At 53.3% G+C, this 23,244-nt stretch overlaps 1 protein-coding gene across 4 annotated transcripts in view; it reads right to left on the bottom strand.

Moving 5' to 3' along the window:
• The window catches only part of CARM1 (coactivator associated arginine methyltransferase 1), a 53,843-nt gene that overhangs the window by 11,432 nt on the left and 19,167 nt on the right, over window positions 1–23,244 (bottom strand). For 3 of the 4 annotated variants that reach the window (XM_030935968.1, XM_030935967.1, XM_030935965.1), the window contains exons 2-4: window positions 7,751–7,876; window positions 4,472–4,578; window positions 3,408–3,512 (exon numbers count right to left, since the gene is read on the bottom strand). In XM_030935968.1, coding sequence (XP_030791828.1) covers window positions 3,408–3,512; window positions 4,472–4,578; window positions 7,751–7,876 — 338 coding nt within the window. Of the gene's footprint in view, window positions 1–3,407; window positions 3,513–3,947; window positions 4,068–4,471; window positions 4,579–7,750; window positions 7,877–23,244 lie in introns of those variants that run through there. The other variant, XM_030935969.1, reaches the window with a different exon arrangement.

The raw sequence follows: 23,244 nt of genomic DNA, 5'->3' as shown, positions 1-23,244 counted from the left end.
AGATGAGCCATGGGCCAGTCCTCTGGGAGAAGCCCTGGGGAAGCTCCCGGTCGGCCCCAACCTTGGGGCCTGCAGCCCTCCGGATCGTCTGGGGCGAGAGGCATGGGCCTCCCCTGGAAGCTCACTGCCAGTTGAAAAGCATTTTTCCATGGCCTCTGCAGTTTTAGCATGGAGGAAAGGGCCCGAGGCGTCGGCGGCAGCGTCTCCCAGTTCCATGCTGACTCGTGGTGCCTGGAGAAGTAGCCTGTCTTGGCTGGGGTAGGTGAGCCGCCCAAGCCCTGGGGCCAGCTAGGTTCCCCGCAGGGCTACTGGCCCCCGTGATCGTCACTCATGGCAGAGTCCAGGCCAGGGTCTGGGAGAACACACCACCTGTTCTGGATTTGTGGGATTGCTTCCACATGAGCAGACCAAGGGCAGACATTCCTGGTGGTGATAGGCATGAGCTTTTGAAGGACAAATGCTCTGGGCACAGTGAGTGCCTGCAAGGGAAGCTGGCGTCAGGTGGGAAGGCCTCAGGGTACCGCTCAGAGCTCCAGATGAATCAGGAAATGAATCTCCATCCTCAGGGAGCGGGAAGGGACTTCACCAACAGAGGATGCCCTTCCCAGACCTCGGTGGCCGGGAGGAGGCTCGGCATGGCCCAGCCGGGGCCGACACTCCTGTGTCAGGACAACCCCTCCCTGGGGCCCAGGGCCTACCGTCCTCTGGGATGGTAAGCGATGCTAGAGGGGCATGACCCAGACGCTGGATGAGGAAGATCCACGTGGAGAGATCCCCAAAATACTCGGAGGAAAAAAACAGGCTTCCATTTGATTCAAAAGAGATAACAGGCCGGGTGTAATCTCAGCACTTTGGGAGGCTGAGGTGGACGAACTGCTTGAGGCCAGAAGTTTGAGACCAGCCTGGGCAACATGGCAGAATCCCATCTCAACTAAAAATACAAAAATCAGCCAAGCATGGTGGCACATGACTGTAATCCCAGCTACTTGGGTGGCTGAGGCACAAGAATTGCTTGAACCCAGGAGGCAGAGGCTGCAGTGAGCTGAGATTGTGCCACTGCACTACAGCCTGGGGGACAGAGTGATAATCTATCTCAAAAAAACCCCAAAAGGCCGGGCGCGGTGGCTCAAGCCTGTAATCCCAGCTCTTTGGGAGGCCGAGACGGGCGGATCACGAGGTCAGGAGGTCAAGACCATCCTGGCTAACACGGTGAAACCCCGTCTCTACTAAAAAAATACAAAAAAAAAAAAAAAAAAAAAAAAAACCAGCCGGGCGAGGTGGCGGCCGCTTGTAGTCCCAGCTACTCGGGAGGCTGAAGCAGGAGAATGGCGTGAACCCGGGAGGCGGAGCTTGCAGTGAGCCGAGATCAGGCCACTGCACTCCAGCCTGGGCAACAGAGCGAGACTCCGTCTCAAAAAAAAAAAAAAAAAAAACCCCAAAAAACAGAAAGAGGAAACAAAAACTGAGTAAGCCGGGTGCGGTGGCTCATGTCTGTAATCCAAGCATTTTGGGAGGCTGAGGTGGGTGGATCACGAGGTCAAGAGATCGAGAACATCCTGGCTAACATGGTGAAACCCCGTCTCTACCAAAAACACAAAAATTGGCCAGGCGTGGTGGCTCAAGCCTGTAATCCCAGCACTTTGGGAGGCCGAGACGGGCGGATCACGAGGTCAGGAGATCGAGACCATCCTGGCTAACATGGTGAAGCCCCGTCTCTACTAAAAAATACAAAAAGCTAGCCGGGCAAGGTGGCGGGCGCCTGTAGTCCCAGCTACTTGGGAGGCTGAGGCAGGAGAATGGCGTAAACCTGGGAGGCGGAGCTTGCAGTGAGCTGAGATCTGGCCACGGCACTCCAGCCTGGGCGACAGAGCGAGACTCCTCAAAAAAAAAAAAAAAAAAAACACACACACACACAAAAATTAGCTGGGCGTGGTGGCATGCACCTGTAGTCCTAGCTACTCAGGAGGCTAAGGCAGGAGAATCGCTTGAACCTGGGAGGCAGAGATTGCAGTGAGCCAAAATTATACCACTGCACTCCAGCCTGGGCAACAAAGCAAGACTCCATCTCAAAAAAAAAAAAAAAAAAAAAAAAGATAGACACTAAAAACTCTGGCAAATGGGATGAGAAGGGACTACATTTCTACCTTTTTTTTTTTTTTTTTTTTGAGACGGAGTCTTGCTCTCTTGCCCAGGCTGGAGTGCAGTGGAACAATCTCAGCTAACTGCAACCTCCGCCTCCCAGGTTCAAGTGACTCTCCTGCCTCAGCCTCCTGAGTAGCTGGGATTATAGGCGCCTGCCACCACGCCCAGCTAATTTTTGTATTCTATTTTAGTAGAGATGGGCTTTTGCCATGTTGGCCAGGGTGGTCTCAAAGTGCTAACCTCAAGTGATCCATCTGCCTCAGCCTCCCAAAGTGCTGGGATTACAGGCGTGAGCCACTGTGCCTGGCCGATTTCTATTTTTGAATACAGACGCTCTGCTCTGCTCTCTCTCTTTAATCATGAGTGCACGTTATTTGGTGATATTAAAAAGCTCACTTATTAATTTTGTTCTTGAGGCAGGGTCTCGCGCTGGGGCTTAGCCTGGAGAGCAGTGCCCCAATCACAGCTCACTGCAGTTTCAACCTCCCGGGCTCAAATGATCCTCCTGCCTTGGCCTCCCAAAGTGCTAGAATCACAGAGAGGTGTAAGCTACTCTGCCCAGCTCAATAAAATAATTGTAAAATATACGCTGATGTCTGCATAGGGAAAAATCTAGAAGAAGAGACCTCATACTGAGGGGCAGCAGCTGTCTCGGAGAGAACTGATAGTCTATAATGTACATGCTGTGGTGAGTTTATATATTAAACGCATTTGTTTTTGTTTTTTGAGACAAGAGTCTCGCTCTGTGGCCCAGGCTGGAGCGCAGTGGTGCAATCATAGCTTACTGAAGCCTCAAACTCCTGGGCTGAAGCGATCCTCCTGCCTCAGCCTCAACAGTAGCTGGGATAAATGCATTTATTTTTATTTTTATTTTTTTGAGACGGAGTCCCGCTCTGCCGCCCAGGCTGGAGTGTAGTGGCTGGATCTCAGCTCACTGCAAGCTCCGCCTCCCGGGTTTACGCCATTCTCCTGCCTCAGCCTCCCGAGTAGCTGGGACTACAGGCATCCGCCACCTCGCCCGGCTAGTTTTTTGTATTTTTTAGTAGAGACGGGGTTTCACCGGGTTAGCCAGGATGGTCTCGATCTCCTGACCTTGCGATCCGCCCGTCTTGGCCTCCCAAAGTGCTGGGATTACAGGCTTGAGCCACCGCACCCGCCCTGATAAATGCATTTCTAATCTGAGATTTTTGAAGATAAAATCAATGAGCAAAGAAAAAAAAAAAAAGGCAGAAGCAGAGAGGTGGGCACATGCACAGGCCGCTCACCTTGTCCTTGAAGTCAGTGTGGTTTTGCAGGATGGCGCGCTGGTAGGTGCCTGTCCGCACGTAGTCCTGCATCATGTTCTGCTGCTGGGACAGGTAGCCATAAAACTGGAACAGAGACACACCAATGGCACGGGGCACATGGTGGCACGAGGCAGTCAAGGCCCTGGCCAGCCCTGTGATAGAGCAAGGGGCCATCTTAGGCACAAACCTCCCTCAGGAGGCCGTGCACCCTCTGCCTGGGCCCCACTAGCAGCTCCAGGAGAGGGAGCAGGAAGCCAGAGGGCAGCCCCCAGGAGGACAGCGCCACTATCACTGCAGCCGACGGCAACAGCTGGATGCTGCCTGGACCTGGAAGCCACCCAGGGGAACTCAATATTTGCCACAGGCAGGCTTCTGGCATCAGGGGCCACCTGCCCCATCTGGAGGGCCCCAAAGGAGAAGAGAAGCGGATCGAACAGAGCCCTAGAACTCAGAGCGCCAGGCAGGTGAGGTGTGGTGTCTCTCTGTAAGACAACGGGCGATCGGGAGGCAGCGTGGCACCTGGGCAGGGGCACAGGCTTTGGCATCAGGCAGACCTGGCTTCCCATCTCGGCTCTGTTGCATAATAGCTGTGTGACTTGGAGCAAGTCACTTAACCTCTCTGAGCCTCAGTTTTCTCATCTGTAAAATGGGGACAATAATAGCACTTACCTCCTAGCGTTGTTGGGAGGGTCCAAGTGCTTCTGTGCACGTGACAGCGCTTAGACCAGGGCCTGGCATGCAGGGAGCGCTCAGGGCATTGCAACTGCTCTACCGTTATTCACAACGCCTGTGGCCCTGAGCTCCACCTGTGCTCAGATCCTTCCAGCAACCCTCTCAGGCAGGCACCTGCATCTCCGCTTCACAGATGAGGAAACTGAGGCCCAGCCAGCGGAGGAAACCTGCCCAAGGCTACATGGCCAGTAAGGGACAGAGCCAGGACGGGAACTTGGGTGGGCCTTCCCTGTGCTGCGTGGCCTCCTGCAGGCGGGTGGCAGGGGGGCTGCCGGGGGGAGGCGGCCTGGCTGAGGGCGAGTGTAACCCACCTGGAAGTACTGCACGGCAGAAGACTCCTCCGTCCGCTCGCTGAACACGGACCGCTCCAGGGTGTGGCCCCGGCAGGTTTTCAGGATGTTGTAGAAGGAACAGAAATCTGGAACAGGGAAGCCAAGTCACTGGGGGGCGGTCAGCAACCTGGCATATGGTCATCTAAGAGGGAAGGTTCTGGATGGCCATATGTCCTGACGTTTCTCCCTTGAACATATGGGGCTGGTGATTTCTCTTCCCCGAAAAACAATTTTCCAAGTTTAAAGAAAAGATGAAGGGCAGCCATGCCTGCACCCTGGGGACTGATATGAGAAGAGGACAGGTATCCTGCATGTGGGGCTGGTGTCTGGTGGGAGTGGGCCTGGGGATTCCTCACCAAAGGGCAGCTTGGTGAAGCTCTCTCAAGCACACGCCCACTGGCCTGGGAGTCAAAGCTCTGGCAAATAAGCCCAAGTCCACCCAGAAGCTCAGGGCAGCGTCTGTGTGGGGGCAGCAGACACTGCAATGTCCAGTAAAAGGGGACTAGACAAACCCCAGGGGCACAGAAAAGCACAGCAGAGGCCAGGTGCCATGGCTCACGCCTGTAATCCCAGCACTTTGGGAGGCTGAGGTGGGCAGATCAGTTGTCAGGGTTTTGAGACCAGCCTGGGCAACATAACAAGACCCTGCCACGTTAAAAAACAAAAACAAAAACAAGAAATAGAAAAGAAAAGCAAGGCAGAGAATCACCAATCACTACCCTTCCCCGAGATGCAACGGTATGTGGCCCTTTAAAACAGGGTCTATCTATTTGGCTGGGCACAGTGGTTCTCAGCTGTAATCCCAGGACATTGGGAGGCTGAGGCGGGTGGACTACTTGAGCCCAGGAGTTTAAGAGGCCAACCTGGGAAACCCTGGGAGACCCTGTCTCTACCAGAAATAATGAGCCAGGCATGGTGGCTCATGCCTGTAATCCTAGCACTTTGGGAGGCTGAGGCGAGTGGATCACTTGAGGTCAGGAGTTCGAGACCAGCCTGGCCAACATGGTGAAACCCTGTCTCTACTAAAAATACAGAAATTAGCCAGGGGTGGTGGCAGGTGCCTGTAATCCCAGCTACTCAGGAGGCTGAGGTGGGAGAATCGCTTGAATCTGGGAGGTGGAGGTTGCAGTGAGCCAAGATTGCGCCACTGCACTCCAGCCTCGGCAACGGAGTGAGACTCTGTCTCAAAACTAAACTAAACTAAACTAAACTAAAAGCTACATGTATTAACATAGAATGATAGCCACTAAATTATATCAAATAAAAAACAAAACAATATTTGAAAGACAATCTCTTTAAAAATTAAAAGACATGGCCGGGCATGGTTGCTCATGCATGTAATCCTAGCACTTTCGGAGGCCGAGGCAGGCGGATTACCTGAGGTCAGGAGTTCAAGACCAGCCTGGTCAACATGGTGAAACCCCTCCATCTCTACTAAAAATATAAAAAACTAGCCTGGTACAGTGGCATGTGCCTGTAATCCCAGCTACTCGGGGGACTGAGGCAGGAGAATCGCTTGAACCTGGGAGATGGTGGTTGCAGTGAGCCGAGATCACGCCACTGCACTCCAGCCTGGGCGACAGAGCGAGACTCCATCTCAAAAAAAAGTAAAAGATACAGTTCAGGATGAGCAAGTTCTGGAGATGAGTGTTAGTGATAGTTGCACAACAATGTGAATGTACTGCTTGCTACCAAACTACACACTTTAAAAGGGTTAAAATGACCAAATTTTGTTATGTATATTTTAGCACAACTTTTAAAAACTGACAGAACTGAAATAAAAAATATTAAAATACAAAGTCTTAAGAATGGGAACGGCTGGGTGTGGTGGCTCACGCCTCTAATCCCAGCACTTTGGGAGACTGAGGAGGGTGGACCACTTGAGGTCAGGAGTTTGAGACCAGCCTGAGCAACATGAAAAGACTCCATGTCAGCCGGGCACGGAGGCTCACGCCTGTAATCCCAGCACTTTGGGAGGCCGAGGCAGGTGGATCACGAGGTCAGGAGATCGAGATCATCCTGGCTAACATGGTGAAACTCCGTCTCTATTAAAAATACAATAAATTAGCCGGGTGTGGTGGCAGGCACCTGTAGTCCCAGCTACTCAGGAGGCTGAGGCAGGAGAATGGCATGAACTTGGGAAGTGGAGCTTGCAGTGAGCCGAGATTGCGCCACTGCACTCCAGCCTGGGCGACAGAGCAAGACTCCATCTCAAAAAAGAAAAAAAGAAAGAAAGAAAGAAAAACTCCATGTCTACTATAGTAAAAATACAAAAATTAGCCAGGCGTGGTGGCACACACATGTAGTTCCAGCTACTCGGGAGGCTGAGGCATGAGAATTGCTTGAACCTGGGCACTTCAGCCTGGGCACAGAGTGACACTCTTTCTCCAAAAAAAAAAAAAGGCCAGGCGCGGTGGCTCACATTTGTAATCCCAGCACTTTGGGAGGCTGAGGCGGCGGCTCACTTGAAGCCAGGAGTTCGAGACCAGCCTGGGCAACACAGTGGAAACCCATCTCTACAAAAAAATTCGCCAGGCGTGGCAGGTTCACACAGGTGGCCCTGAGGGCTCAGACTGTCTGAGGTACATCTGGGTCATTGCACAGCCTCCTTGAGACAAGGGGGAGGCTGGCAGTGGCTATGGGCAGGCAGCCTCCCCACCTCCAGCTGTCCCTGCACCAGCCCATGTCAATCACTGGGCTCACTTCACCGCTCTGGTAAACCAAGCCTGAGGCGGGACCGTCAGACCGTCTCCAGCCCTGGGCATCCCTTGACACCTCCACTGCTACTCCGGCTGCATCCACCTGGGGTTCTCCCACCCCTAGTCAGGAATCTTGTGTCTCCCTGTGCTCCTAAGGTGGGTCTGGTTAGACCCCTCTGGTGGCTTCTCTGTGCCCTGAGCAAACTCTTCCTGCCCCTACGACCTCATCTCACTCCATCCCCTAAACTTCAGTCACAGCTGGCCCAGGGCTGGCCACTGCCAGAAAGACTGGGCCCAGGTGGTCAGGATGGGCCTCTTGGAGGTGGGGACATAAAAGCCAAGCCCCAAAAGATGCTAAGGAGCTGATGAGGGAGGGTCTGGGATCCAGCGTCTACCCAGGCAGTGGAGTGTCCTCTGGACATATCTGCATGTGGGAATGCAGTTTGGAGGGCAGCGGAGCATTCTCAAGGATGCATGGGCCACTCCTTCGCCAGGCTCCATGCCCCTGCCCACCAGGGCTCTGGGCTGGTGTCACCGGAATGGAAGCAGGGCCACATACCGTTGGGTGTGGCGAACTGGATGAGGACGCTGTTGCAGCCCAGGGTGATGATGAAGGACTGCTTGCCCACGCGGCTACACTCTGTCTCTCGGGACACCGAGCACTTAAAGACACACACATCTTCATCTATGAGAGAAGATAGGCTGGCGTGAGCAGTACAGCCCTGTCGGCTGCCTTCTTTTGAGCCCGGGTCCCTGACGCCCTCCTGCTGCCTCCCGTTGGTGCCCCCAGATTCTTCCGGAGTGTCACAAAACCACCCTGGCAGCATTGCCGGGTGCGCTGCCTGCCCAGCCCACATTGAGGACAAGGGAGCGGCTGATCAGACAGCAGGGATACAGTCTGTGTCCTCAGGATGACCAGGGCTGAGACAGGGGGACGGTGAAGGCTGAGATGGGCAGACAGGGCCACTAGGCACGGTGCCAACCCACAGGGCTTCAAGCTGGAGCTGCCTCTGCTCCACTCGGCTGAGCCCTTCTGTTCTTGGATGGGTGCAGTGCAGTGACTGCATGGGGCCAGTGTAGCCAGACCGCCGGGTTCACACCCCACCCATGCCATTTGTTCACTGTGACACAGGCAGGTCCCTCAGCCTCTCTGGAACTCGGGTTCTCACCGTCACATGGGGCTAATGGCGGGGCAGTTGTCTAGTGAATTACGACACTGTCTCCCTGTACCCATCATGATAGCTGTTACTAGTCATTCATTCCACAAACCTGTGGCCACTCCACTCCAGCCAAATGGTGAAACTTAGCGATGCCAGGAACGGGCCGGCCCAATCAGGCACTGTGCCCCTGCCTGCCGTACTACAGTGGGACAGGTGCATCATCTGTAGTATTCTTGGCAAAAATGTTTGACCTAGTCCCATCTTCAAGGGACAACAGAAAACGACAGGTTGTTGGGCAGGCTACAGGACAACCAGGCTGGTCTCCTCAAACAGGCCAATGTCAGGAAAGACCAAACGGTAGGAGCTATTCCAAAGTGCAGGAGACAAGAAAGGGGGGAGTGCCCAATGCAATGCAAAGTGGGACCCTGGGCTGGAGCCGCATGAAAAATGTTTTAAAAAGTTATAAAGGACAACTGGGGAGACTGGACCGACACCTCTAATTCCAGCACTTTGGGAGGCCAAGGCAGGAGGATCACTTGAACCCAGGAGTTGGAGATCAGACTGGGCAGCATAGCAAGACCCTATTCTCTACAAAAAAATTTAAAAATTAGGCAGGCGTGGTGGCAAGTGCCTGTTGTCTTAGGGACTCAGGAGGCCGAGGTGGAAGGATCAGTTGAGCTGACTGTGCCACTGCATTCCAGCCTGGGTGACAGAGCAAGACCCTGTCTCAAAAAAATAAAGGACAACTGGGGAGCTGGACAGAGTAGCTCCCACCTGTGGTCCCAGCTACTTGCGAGGCTGAGGTGGGAGGATCGCTTGAGCCCAGGAGGTTGAGGTTGCAGTGAGCTATGATGGTGCCACTGCACTCTAGTCTAGGCAACAGAAGTGAGATCCTACTAAAAAAAAAAAAAAAAAAAAAAAGACAACTAGGAAAATGTGAGTGTGGAATACATATGTCATAATTTTAAGTTATTTGGATGTGACAATGGCATTGTGGTTTTGTAAAGAAATGCCTTTGTTCTTAGAAAACATATGTGGAAGTATTTATGGCAAATTCCTATGACATCAGTAGCTTGCTTTTCAATAGCCCATCACAACAACAACGTGAGTGCAAATATGGCACAAGTGTTCCCAATCACCCTGAATAGCCAAAACAATCTTGAAAAAGAATGAACCTGGAGGATTCCATGTCTCAATTTCAAATTTTACTATGCAGGTACAGTAATGTAAACAGTGTAGTGGTACTGGCAAAAGAATGGAGACACAGATCAATGGAACAGAATCAGAGTACAGAAATAAACCCTTACACTTATCCTCAATTGATTTTTGACAAAGATTCCAAGAACATTCAATGGGGAAAGAACAGCGCCTTCAACAAACCCTGCTAAGAAAACTGGATAACCACAGAGAAAAGAATGAAGTTAAACTCCTACCTCACACCATATACAAATAAAACAGAACTCAAATGGAGCAATGACCTAAACATAAGAGCTAAAACTAGAAAACTCTTAGGAGAACTATTTGCAAATCATCTATTGCTAAGTATTTAGTGTCCAGAATATATAAAAAAAACTCTTTTAGGGTCAGGCCTGGTGGCTAACACCTGTAATCCCAGGATTGTGGGAGGCGGGCAGATCACTAGAACCCAGGAGTTTAAGACCAGCCTGGGCAACATGGTGAAATCCCGTCGCTACTGAAAATACATAAATATTAGTCAGGTGTAGTGGCGTGTGCCTGTAGTCCCAACTACTTGGGAGGCTGAGGTGGGAGAATCACCTGAGCCCAGGAAGTTGACACTGCAGCGAGCAGAGATGACAACACTGCACTCTAGACTGGGTGACAAGAATAAGATCCTGTCTCAAAAAAAAAGGTTGGGCACGGTGGCTCACACCTGTAATCTCAGCACTTTAGGAGGCCAAGGTGGGTGGATCATGAGGTCAGGAGATTGAGACCATCCTGGCTAACACGGTGAAATCCTGTCTCTACTAAAAATACAAAAAATAAATAAATAAATAAATAAAATAAAATAAAATAAAATTTGCTGGGCACGGTGGCTCATGCCTGCAATCCCAGCACTTTGGGAGGCTAAGGTGGGCGGATCATGAGATCGAGACCATCCTGGCTAACACGGTGAAACCCTGTCTCTACTAAAAATACAAAAAATTAGCTGGGTGTGGTGGCGGGCTCCTGTAGTCCCAGCTACTCAGGAGGCTGAGGCAGGAGAATCACTTGAACCTGGGAGGTGGAGCTTGCAGTGAGCTGAGAGCACGCCACTGCACTCCAGTCTGGGTGACACAGCGAGACTCTGTCTCAAAACAAACAAACAAAAAAGCAAAAACAAACAAAAAATTAGCCAGGCATGGTGGTAGGCGCCTGTAGTCCCAGCTACTCAGAAGGCTGAGGCAGGAGAATGGCGTGAACCCAAGAGGTGGAGCTTGCAGTGAGCGAAGATCACGCCACTGCACTGCAGCCTGGGCAACAGAGCAAGACTCCATCTCAAAAAAATAAAAATAAAAATAAAGGCCGGGCGCGGTGGCTCAAGCCTGTAATCCCAGCACTTTGGGAGGCCGAGACGGGCGGATCACGAGGTCAGGAGATCAAGACCATCCTGGCTAACACGGTGAAACCCCATTTCTACTAAAAATACAAAAAAACCTAGCCGGGTGAGGTGGTGGGCGCCTATAGTCCCAGCTACTCGGGAGGCTGAGGCAGGAGAATGGTGTAAACCCGGGAGGCGGAGCTTGCAGTGAGCTGAGATCTGGCCACTGCACTCCAGTCCGGGCGACAGAGCGAGACTCCGCCTCAAAAAAAAATAAAAAATAAAAAATAAAAATAAAAATAAAAAAACAACAATTATTTTTAATCTCATTTTATTATGTTTTTATTTTTTTGAGATGGAGTCTCACTCCATCGCCCAGCCTGGAGTTCAGTGGCAAAATCTTGGCTTGCTGTGACCTCTGCCTCCCGGATTCTAGGGATTCTCCTGCTTCAGCCTCCCGAGTAGCGGGGGAACTACAGGTGTGCACCACCACATCCAGCTTATTTTTGTACTTTAAGTAGAGACGGGGTTTCACCATGTTGGTCAGGCTGGTCTCGAGCTCCTAAGCTCAAGTGATCTGTCTGCCTCAGCGTCCCAAGGTGCTGGGATTACAGAGGTGAGCCACTGTGCCTGGCCTAAATATTTTTTTGAGACAGATTCTTGATCTGTTGCCCAGACTGGAGTGCAGCGGCGCCATCTTGGCTCACTGCAACCTCCGCCTCCTGAGTAGCTGGGTTCAAGTGATTCTTGTGCCTCAGCCTCCTGAGTAGCTGGGATTATAGACATGCATCATTACACCCAGTAATTTTTGTATTTTTGGTACAGACGCGGTTTTGTCGTGTTGGCCAGGCTGGTCTTGAAGTCCTAGCCTCATGTGATCTGTCCGCCTCGCATCTCAAACTGCTGGGCTTACAGGCATAAGCCACTGGACTGGGCCAAGAACTTTTTTAACTCAACAACAAAGAGATAGCCAGGGCTGGGCAGAGGCTCATGCCTGTAATCCCAGCACTTTGGGAGGCCAAGATGGGAGGATAACTTGAGGCCAGGAGTTCAGCGTCAGCCTGGGCAACATAGCAAGATCCCATATCTAAAAAATAAAATAAAATTAGCTGAGCATGGTGGTGCATGCCTGAGATCCCAGCTACACAGGAGGCTGAGATGGAAGGATTGCTTGAGCCTGGGAGCTCAAGGCTGCAGTGAGCTATGATTCTGCCTGTGAACAGCCACTGCACTCCAGCCTGGGCAACATAGCAGGACTCCATCTCTTTAAAAAACCAAAAACATGCCGGGCGCGGTGGCTCAAGCCTGTAATCCCAGCACTTTGGGAGGCCGAGACGGGCGGATCACGAGGTCAGGAGATCGAGACCATCCTGGCTAATACGGTGAAACCTCGTCTCTACTAAAAAATACAAAAAACCAGCCGGGCGACGAGGCGGGCGCCTGTAGTCCCAGCTACTCGGGAGGCTGAGACAGGAGAATGGCGTCAACCCGGGAGGCGGAGCTTGCAGTGAGCTGAGAGCCGGCCACTGCACTCCAGCCTGGGTGGCAGAGCAAGACTCCGTCTCAAAAAAAAAAAAAAAAAAAAAAAAAGCAAAAACAGGCCGGGCACGGTGGCTCAAGCCTGTAATCCCAGCACTTTGGGAGGCTGAGACAGGTGGATCACGAGGTCACGAGATCGAGACCATCCTGGCTAACACGGTGAAACCCTGTCTCTACTAAAAAATACAAAAAACTAGCCAGGCGAGGTGGCCTGTAGTCCCAGCTACTCGGGAGGCTGAGGCAGGAGAATGGCGTGAACCCAGGAGGCGGAGCTTGCAGTGAGCTGAGATCCGGCCACTGCACTCCAGCCCGGGCGACAGAGCGAGACTCCATCTCAAAAAATAAATAAATAAATAAATAAATAAATAAATAAATAAATAAATAAATAAAAACAAAAAAGCAAAAACAAATGCCAGGTGCGGTGGCTCACGCCTGTAATCTCAGCACTTTGGGAAGCCTAGGTGGGCAGTTTACGAGGTCAGGAGATCGAGACCATCCTGGCTAACACGGTGAAACCCCATCTCTACTAAAAATACAAAAAAATTAGCGGGACGTGGAGGCGTGCGCCTGTAGTCTTAGCTGCTGGGGAGACTGAGGCAGGAGAATGGCATGAACCCAGGAGGCGGAGCCGGCAGTGAGCCGAGATGGCACCACTGCACTCCAGCTTGGGTGACAGAGCAAGACTCCGTCTCAAAACAAACAAACAAACAAATAAACAAACAGCTGGCCAAGCACAGTGGCTAATGCTTGTAATCCCAGCACTTTGGAAGGCAGAGGCAGGCAGCTTACCTGAGGTCAGGAGCTCAAGACCAGCATGGCCAACATGGCGAAATGCCATCTCTACTGAAAACACAAAAATTAGCCAGATGTGATGGTGCGTGCCTGCAGTCTCAGCTACTCAGGAGGCTGAGGCAGGCAGAATTGCTCGAATCAGGGAGGCGGAGGTTGCAGTGAGCTGAGATAGGACCACTGCACTTTAGCTTGGGCAACACAGCAAAGACTCCGTTTCAAAAAAAAAAAAAAAGGCCAGGCACGGTGGCTCACGCCTGTAATCCCAGCACTTTGGGAGGCCAAGGCGGGCGGATCACGAGGTCAGGAGATCAAGACCATCCTGGCTAACACGGTGAAATCCCGTCTCTACTAAAAATACAAAAAATTAGCCAGGCGTGGTGGCGGGCACCTCTAGTCCCAGCTACTCGGGAGGCTGAGGCAGGAGAATGGCGTGAACTCGGGAGGCGGAGCTTGTAGTGAGCCGAGATCGTGCCACTGTACTCCAGCCTGGGCAACAGAGCGAGACTCCGTCTCAAAACAAAAACAAAACAAAACAAAACAAAACCAACAGATACTCGTATGCAAGCATTCATAGCAGTACTTATTCACGACAGACAAAAGATAGAAATAAAACCCAAATGTCCTTAAACTGACAAACAGATAAACACGGTTTATTATTAAATGAAACATTATTCAGCCATAAAAATAAAGGAAGCACTAAGCCATGCTACAACATGAATGAATATCAGAAACATCACACCGAAAGAAGCCAGACACAAATGATTCTATTTGTATGAAATATTCACAGAAGGCACGGTGCTGGTGGCTGAGAGCTAGGAGAAGGCAGGAATGGGGAGCAACTGCTTAACGGATGTGGGGTCTCCTTTTGGGGTGATGACAATATTTTGGGAGTAGACAGAGGCGATTGTTACGCAACATTGTAAAAGGGTTGATTTCATGTTATAAAACAACAGCTGTTGACCTCCCAGGCTCAAGCCATCCTCCCACCTCAGCCTCTCGGGTAGCTGGAACCTCACGCACATGTCACCATCCCTGACTAATTTTGTTTATTTTTTTGTAGAGATGAGGTTCTTACTCTGTTGCCCAGGCTGGTCTGAAACTCCTGGGATTCATGTGATCCTCCCACCTTGGCCTCCAAAGTGTTGGGATTACAGGTGTGATTGTGCTTCAATGGAAAAAGAAAAATGGGCCTGTGTGGTAGCTCACGCCTGTAATTCCAGCACTTTGGGAGGTGGGCAGATCACCTGAACCCAGGAGTTTGAGACACGCCTGTCCAACATGGCAAAACCCCGTCTCCACTAAAAATACAAAAATTACAAGGCATGGTGGTGGGGGTGCCTATAATCCCAGCTACTCAGGAGGCTGAGGCAGGAGAATTGCCCTGGGAGGCGGAGGTTGCAGTGAGCCGAGATGGCACCACTTCACTTGCAGCCTTGGGCGACAGAACGAGACTCCGTCTCAAAAAGAAAAAGAAAAAGAAAACTTCCTAACTGACAAGTCCAGGTATGAGGGCCTGCAGATATGAGACCTGCAGGGCAGCTCCCCGGCCACACCCAGCCAGTCCTGCCAGACTCTCTCGCCAGGTGCCGCCCTCCTGAGAGGGCAGGGCATGGAGGAACCTCCTGAGGCCCCTGCCAGGAGGAGGGTGTCAGCAGGCCACTGCCCTAGACTCACAGCCTCACCACACCCACAGGGGCCCCAAGAGAAGGTGCTCCCAGCTGTAAGTGGGTCCCAGGAAGGCACATCCAACCTTGGCAAGGTGCCCACGCTCATACCCGTCCTGGGGCAGGAGATACTGTCGATTTGTTGGCCATGCCTGGGCGACAGCAAGTGGGCGCAGGGAGGCCTGTTTACCAAGCAGCCTGGCAACCCAACCAGTTGCCTGAGGTGCCCCTCTCTGACCTGGCGCCGGGCAGGCAACTACAGGACCTGTGGCCAAGTGAAGCCTGGCTGTGCCCAGCCAGGGCTGGGGCTGGGCTTGGGCCAAAGACGCCGGGGCTGAGGGCAAGTGGATCGCTTCATCACAGCAGCAGCTGCTGAAGCCCGCAGAGCCAGCAGCTTCTCAAAGTCACAGCTCTATCCCCAGGTTAGTCCCTGGCACACAGAAGACACCTGGGAAATACTGACAAACCAAAAAAAAAGAAAAAAGAAAAAAGAAAAACAACAAGCTAGACCATGTTCCTCCCTTTGTTGGGGAGACACCCGAGCCTCTGAGCTCCGTGCCCATCATTCCTCATGGCTGTCCCCGCCTGGGCCCCTACCCACAGACATACTCAGCCCTCTAGTCCCTACATGGGCCAGGCCCCAGGCCTCTGCACATGCCGTTCCCACTTTCTCCCTTCCTCTCCCCTCCCTCTGCTACTATGGGCCCAGTGGGCCATTGCACACCTGGCCCAGGGTCGCCTGTGAGCAGGCAGAGAATGCACAGCCTGTCTCCTGGCTCGCGAACAGCACCCCAGGAGGAGGACAGGAGGGAGCCTTGGGGCCCGAGATGCACAGGCGTCTGGATCCAGCAGTGGCGATTCAGTGCTCACCACAGATGCAGCCCTGCCCATGGGAAACTCACTGTGGCATCCTGTCATGGCCAGTAACCACCTCCCACAGCAGCCATTCTGCTGGGGAGGAGCAGTATAGGAACTGGGGAAGGGGGCAGGACCCCAGGATTCAGAAAGGCCCTCTGTGTTGGCCTCTAGAGACTAATCCAAAAAGCACCACTGTTGCTGCATCAGCTGGCGCATGTTGGGGACTGTGTGCACGTGGCCAGGAGAGGTAGGGGACAGGCTGCAGGGCTAGCAGGCAAGGGTGACCAAAAAGCAGACTCTGGAGCCAGGAAGCTGTGGTGACTTCAGGCCAACTGAGGCTAGGGCAGAGCTGGGGTATTTTTTTTTTTTTTTTTTTTTTGAGACGGAGTCTCGCTCTGTTGCCCAGGCTGGAGTGCAGCGGCCGGACCTCAGCTCACTGCAAGCTCCGCCTCCTGGGTTTACGCCATTCTCCTGCCTCAGCCTCCCGAGTAGCTGGGACTACAGGCGCCCGCCACCTCGCCCGGCTGGTTTTTTGTATTTTTTAGTAGAGACGGGGTTTCACCGTATTAGCCAGGATGGTTTCGATCTCCTGACCTCGTGATCCGCCCGTCTCAGCCTCCCAAAGTGCTGGGATTACAGGCTTGAGCCACCGCGCCCGGACTGTTTTTTTTTTTTTTTTTTTTTTTTTTTTTTTTTGAGAAGACGTCTCACTCTGTCACCCAGGCTGGAGTACAGTGGCACAATCTCAGCTCACCACAACCTCCATCTCCCAGGTTCCAGTGATTCTCCTGCCTCAGCCTCCCGAGTAGCTGGGATTACAGGCGTGCACCACCACACCTGGCTAATTTTTGTATTTTTAGTAGAGACAGGGTTTCACCATGTTGACCAGGCTGATCTCGAACTCCTGATCTCAGGTGATTCGTCCTCCCAAAGTGCTGAGATCACAGGTGTGAGCCACCGTGCCTGGCCCAGAGCTAGGATTTTTTTACCCTGCAGTAAAAGGAACGGGACTGGAATCTCCTGGTGGAGTCTCCAATGGGGAACGTGAAGAACACGAACCTGGACTGAGTGTTACGCTTCGGCCACCCCTGGACCCACCCTGCGGCTACTCGCTGGCCTGCCCGCTTACTGCCCTGATGAAGCTGTGGGGCCAAGGGAGGAGGGGCTGGAATTGCAGGGAAGGGGGTAGAAAAATTGCCCCATCTTTGAGGCAGCCTTTCTTGCTCCCCAGGAAGCAGCCCCCCACCATGTGAATCCAGGTCACAAACCCCCAGTTGCCATGAGCCAGGCCTGCCCACACCCTGCGGAGGCTGGGATGTCACATGATGTAAGAGTGACAACACTCTAAGGGCCAGGCTCTGTTCCAGTGCCTATGTCTAACCCGTTTCCTCTTCTCATCACGCCTGGGAGTATCTACTCTCACTATGCCCTTATTTGCTCAGAGAGGTTAAGTATCTTGCTCAAGGTCACACAGCAAGAGTGGCCGAGGTGACTGGCACTGGCATCCCCATTCCTCACAAATGCACCAGCCGACGTCTCTGCGCCTCCTAGAGCAGGGTTTGGTTGACTTTCTGTGTAAAGGACCAGATAGTAAATATTGTGTGCTTCCCGGGGAATCTGATCTCTGCTACAATGATTCTATTCTGCCTTGCAGCAGACAATATGTAAACAAGTGAGCATGGCTGTGTGCCCATAAAGCTTTATTTGCAAAACCCAGCAGGATTACAAGTGCAGAGCAGAGGCTGGACCCTCAGCGTCCTCGCCACACACTTCCTTATCTGTTCACCAGGCACTGGGCAATGGAGACACGCTCCCCATCCTAGGGGCGGTGAGGACAGCCGAGTGGCAGACTGACAGGGATCCTCAGGTGGTGGACTCTGTAGGTGGCACCTGACCCAGCCTGGGAAGGAGACTAGGGACAGATCTGCCAGTGAGGGGAAGAGCACAGGGAAGACAGGGAATCAGGGGTGGCAAAGACAGTGTGCAGTGAGCCCTGGGAGGCTGCTGGGACAGACCCCCGTGCAAGGTGGGTTGATGTGGGTAGGGGCACTGTGGACGGACTGCAAGAGGCCCCAGTGGATTGGTGGCTCGGCTCTGGGCAGCACTGGGAGGGACCTTGCGCAGGGTGGGGAGAGACCCCCCCGCCACACAGGATGAGGCAAGAGCCAAGGGCTATGGCTGGCCAGGCAGGAGCCAATGCGGGTGAGGAAGAGGGCAGCTCTTGGGGGACCAGCTGCTGTTCCCCACCTGCCTTAGAGTCAGCACCCTGCACATCCCCTCCTTATTGGCCTCCCAGGGCAGCAGAATCTGGGGGACTCTAAGGTACAAGGACTCCCTAGCCCCAGACCTGAAAAAAATGCACTAGAGAATGGTGGGCAGGGCAGCAGCAGCTCCATGGCAACCCTGGGTCCTACCCAGCATGCAGGAGGGTCTTGGAAGAACAGGGACACGTCTCTCAAGGGTCTCACTGAGCAGATGGTCCCGGGGGACGTACCATGCCTCAGTCATCTCCCAGGCCACCCTTCAAGCCGCACAGTGTCTAACACAACCCGCCTGCTGTGCTCTTGCCTCACACCGCCCCATGGTTCCCCAGCACCTTCTGGAACCAGCCCTCTGCCGGTGTCCGCAGTCTCACTGCTGCCCCTTGGGTCACTCCAGCCAAACCTTGCTGGCCTTCAACACTCCCTCCCAGTCAAGATCATGGGCAGAGGTTCTCTCTGGCCTCTGATGATCCTTAGAGATCACCCTCCCGCCTTCCCCTGCTTCCCTGTCACTTCCTCCTAGAGGTCCTCCAGCATTTCCCAGACAAGCCCTCATTGCCTGGCAGCTCCTTATTTAATGCCTACCTGACAGCCTCACAAAGTGCAGATCCAGGGCTCTGGGCATGACCCACACAGTACCTAGCACACAAGGGGCACTCATGGGTACCAATCAGAATGCCCTCCCCGGGATAGGGGTAGGGGAGGCCCAGCCTCTTCCCGAAGCACAGGGGGCAGTGGGTGCAGGGGTCCAGGTGTCCAGGTCAGAATACTAGTCTGCCCTCACCGTGAGCATGGCCTTGACTGGGGAAGTGGCTTCACTATGCAGAGATGTTTAGCATCAGGTGGCCACACAGCAGCACTGTCTATTCACCTGCTGCCCCTCCCCCTTGCTTCCAGAAAGCAATGGAACAAGCAGGGGATCCTTGGGCCCCTGAGGCTCGTTAGACCTGGGTCAGGGGGACCTGGAGTCCCTTAGAACTTCCCATCCCTAGGCTGGGCACAGTGGTTTGCACCTGTAATACCAGCACTTTGGGAGGCCAAGCCACGTGGATCGCTTGAGGCTAGGAGTTTGAGACTAGTCCAGCCAACATGGTGAAACCTCATCTGTACCAAAAATACAAAAATCAGCCAGGAGTGGTGGTGGGCGCCTGTAATCCCAGCTACTTGGGAGGCTGAGGCAGGAGAATAATCTGAACCTGGGAGGCGGAGGTTGCAGTGAGCAGAAATCATGCACTCCAGTCTGGGTGACAGAGCAAGACTCTCTCTCAAAAAGGAAAAAAAAGAGAACCTCCCATGCCATCGTGACATCAGAGCCACATTCTTTGGCAGACAGAGAACAAGGAGGCTGGCTGGGAACAATGGTTCATGCCTGTAATCCTAACACTTTGGAAAGCCCAGTCGGGAGGATCACTTGAGCCCAGGAGTTTGAGATCAGCCTGGGCAACATAGTGAGACCCCATCTTCTACAAATAATAATAAAAAAATAAGCTGAGCATGGTGGTGTGCACCTGTGGTCCCAACCATGTGAGAAGCTGCGGCAGGAAAATCCCTTGAGCCTGGGAGGTCAAGGCTGCAGTGAGCTGAGATTGTATCACTGCACTCCAGCCTGGGCGACAGAGGGAGACCCCATTTCAAGAAAGAAAAAAAAAGAGAGAGAAAACACAAGGAGGTGGAGGGCAAGAAGAAAAGCAGCAGCACCAGCTGGGGGGAGAAAGGCCACATTTCAAGCTCTTGCATCTCCAGGGGGAACACAACTGTAGCCACCAAATGGAGGCATAATTAAAGCTATTTATCTCAGCAGACCTGGGGCGGGGGAGTAGCTGGTGGCTGTAGAAGCCGTCGTCCAAATGGTACATCTTTTATTAAATTGCCTCCTGCTGCTAAAGACGACATGGGCTCTTCACCTTCCAGAGGAAAATATTACCAATCAAAGGAGGAGAGTTAGGTAAAAAGAGGGAGACCCCCCGCTCCCCCGCGGCCAACTCCCATCCCACAGGTACAGAAAAAAACATGCTTTCTGAAGCCCACTTGGCTGGCATCTCTTTGCTCAGCCTGCTCCGCCTGGACCACATGCAGGCACAGAGGACCTGGCGGTGAACCACAGAGCCACCCCCGGCCCTCCCATGATGGGACTCCACAGTGGGAGGCAGACAGCACCCAGCAGGGCAGTGAGGAGATGGACAACAGAAACTGGCAGTAAGTGCTGAAAGGAGGGAAAGCACGGGAGCTGACGCACGTGGACCGGGCCCAACCCAATTCAGATTCCAGGCAGACTGGGGAGGAGGCGACACCTGAGCCAGGCCCCACTGCCCTGGCGGCGGTGACCTTGTTTCCACACTGTGGGCACCAGAAGCTTCTCCCCGTTCCTGTGTGGCTTGGTGCCCATGTGCCCAAGAGGCAGCAGAGATGACCTAGCAGGGAAGGACTGAAAGGATAAAGGATGGGCTTTGGCATCAAGGAGGACTTGGGTTTATCAGGGAGGGGCTGGGTTCAGGGCCGAACCCGCTGTTCTTCGGCCCTGACCTTGGCTTCCTCATCTATCCAACGGCCACCCTGACACATCCCAAAAGGGTGAGGTGACATAACCCAGGTGGAGGGCCTGGCAGCCCGGCCCCAGGGCACCATCCTGGAACTTCACTAGGTCAGAGCCCATGTGCAGCAGAGCCCCGCAGGGCTTGGATCCCCTGAACTAGCAGCTGCCTTCACCCCTGGCCTCAGGAGCCCCATCTATAAAATGGGCACCTAGAAAATGGGCACCTAAAAATGGGCATCTATAAAATGGCCGGGCGCGGTGGCTCACGCCTGTAATCCCAGCCCTTTGGGAGGCCAAGTCAGGCAGCTTACAACGTCAGGAGATCGAGACCATCCTGGCTAACACGGTGAAACCCCATCTCTACTAAAAATATAAAAAAATTAGCCGGGCATGGTGGCGGGCGCCTGTAGTCCCAGCTACTCAGGAGGCTGAGGCAGGAGAATCACTTGAACCCAGGAGGCAGAGGTTGCAGTGAGACGAGATCGCACCACTGCACTCCAGCCTGAGTGATACAGTGAGACTCAGTCTCAAAAAAAAAAAAAAAAATTAGCCAGGCATGGTGGTATATGCCTGTAATCCCAGCTACTCGGGAGGCTGAGGCAGGAGAATCGCTTGAACCCAGAAGGCAGAGGTCGCAGTGAGCAGAGGTTGTGCCATAGCACTCCAGCCTGTGCAACAAAAGCAAAACTCTGCCTCAAAAAATAAAATAAAATAGGCACAAAATAGGAACGAAAACCCCTCCCTGCAGTGAGGATTCCCAGGTAACGGAGGGAGCGGTAGGTGTTAAGTACTTCATAAACAAGAGCAGCTGCTATTACCATCATCAGCAACAGATCAATGCCAGCCTCGGAAGAGAATCCCAAACCCCAGAACCCTAACCCGGCCTGGCCTCCCTCTCCTGCGGTAACCTGAGTCGGATCCTCCAATGTCGTCCGGAATCCCAAACCCTAGAACCCTAACCCGGCCTGGCCTCCCTCTCCTGCCGTAACCTGAGTCGGATCCTCCAATGTCGTCCTCGGAGAAGCTCTGGAGCAGTTGTTCCACGGTGCTGCCCAGCCCCGGGTATCTGAGGACCATCAGGTCACCCTGGGCTCCTCTGGCCCAACCCTGGCCTCTGGGCGAATCCCAACCCTGCTCCAGCACTGAAGCTGGGTGTCCAGGAGCCCTGCAGCCATGGCTCTGAACGGGCACTGCCCCAGCACATCAGAGCTATGTCTGAGCAACTGATCAAAAACTTCCGGCCCAGAAATCCCTTTGCAGGGCCTTATGTATGCTACAAGCTCTACTTGCAGAGATACACCTAGATCTGAAGGCGCCCAAAGCAGAAAACCGAAATATCCATGGATTAATGAAAGAATGAATAAATGAAGATGTGAGAAATTAAAAGAAATCGATTTCCATCTGTACACACTGACATGTTAAATGACCAAGCCACAAGGTAAGGGACAGACAGAGTGGTGTAAAACCTATGAACCACAGGTGTACAGATGGGCGGGGAAGGGACAGAGGGAGGAGTGGCTGTGCACTACTCTGCATTCATGGGGCTTGTCTGGAAACACAATAAAGTGACTTCAGTGCTGCCTCTGGGAAGCAAGTCATACTTTTCAACCCGCACCCTCCTCTGCCATTGTGTGAACGTGCATAACGTGAAGCCCAGCAGATTCGAGGAGAGATTTATGCATGCACGCTTGTATGTGCCTGAAAAACCAAAGGTCACGGGCAGTGCGGAGGGAAGGAGAGACTGACTTTTCATGTTACACCCTCCTGAGTGGTTTGAATTTCTCCCTTGTACATGAAAGATAGCCAGACAAAAGGCAATGGCGAAGGCTGGGGGCAGGAGAGCCGGCGTCTACGCAAGCTGTCTGGGCCCCTCCCTAGGGTGGGCAGGCTGGACGGGGGACCACCCCCCCAACATCCTTTTGGACGCTGCTGGCTGGGGGAGGGGAGTGGGAACAGGCCCTGAGCCTCTTCTGTGACCCAGCTGGAGGCTGGCGGACAGCCCTGCTTTCCTCAGCTTGGAATCTCCCAGAGCAAGCCTGGCACCCACCCCGCCGCCCTCTGTGGCTGTGATGGAGGTGGGGCGGTCAGCCCAAGGGCAGCGGGGCTCCCTGACCTGCATTCCAGTAAGGGAGGCTTCCCAAACGAGCCAGGAGCAGTAAGATTCAGGTTTGAACCTGAGCTCTGCCACCTGCAAGCAAGGGACCATCACCTCCCGATACCTCAGCTTTAGCGTCTAGAAAAATAAAATAACATGTAGTTCAGTGGGTAGCCATGAGGACGAATCCACCCATGCCTGGCCCAAGACCCATGGGCACACAGTAGTGTGGCATTGGCACAAAACACCAGTCTTGGTCCCTGTGTCCCCAGAGTGCTCCAGTTCAAGGCAAAGGGTCAAGAGAAGGAGCCATGGAGACAGTTCTAGACACAAGGCCATGTCGGGCCCAGAACAGGTGCCTGGCCCTGTCCCCCAGGTGGCCACCCCGGGACCCAACCCATCTGGCACATGGCTGACAGAGCATCAGCTTCACACACTGCTTGGGAACACTCCTCATTTTTGGTCTCCCTCTGTCACCCAGGCTGGAGTGCAATGGCCCGCCCAGTCACAGCACACTGCAGCCTCGACCTCCTGTGCTCAAGAAGCAATCCACCCACCTCCGCCTCCTAAGCAGCCGGGACTTCAGGTAGAATAGAGTTATACCAGGGGGAA

The sequence above is a fragment of the Rhinopithecus roxellana genome, chromosome 8 (genome assembly GCF_007565055.1).
Source record: "Rhinopithecus roxellana isolate Shanxi Qingling chromosome 8, ASM756505v1, whole genome shotgun sequence".
NCBI classification, from domain to species: Eukaryota; Metazoa; Chordata; class Mammalia; order Primates; family Cercopithecidae; genus Rhinopithecus; species Rhinopithecus roxellana.
Note: the sequence above shows the minus strand (reverse complement) of the source record. Positions and strands in the feature narration are given on the sequence as shown.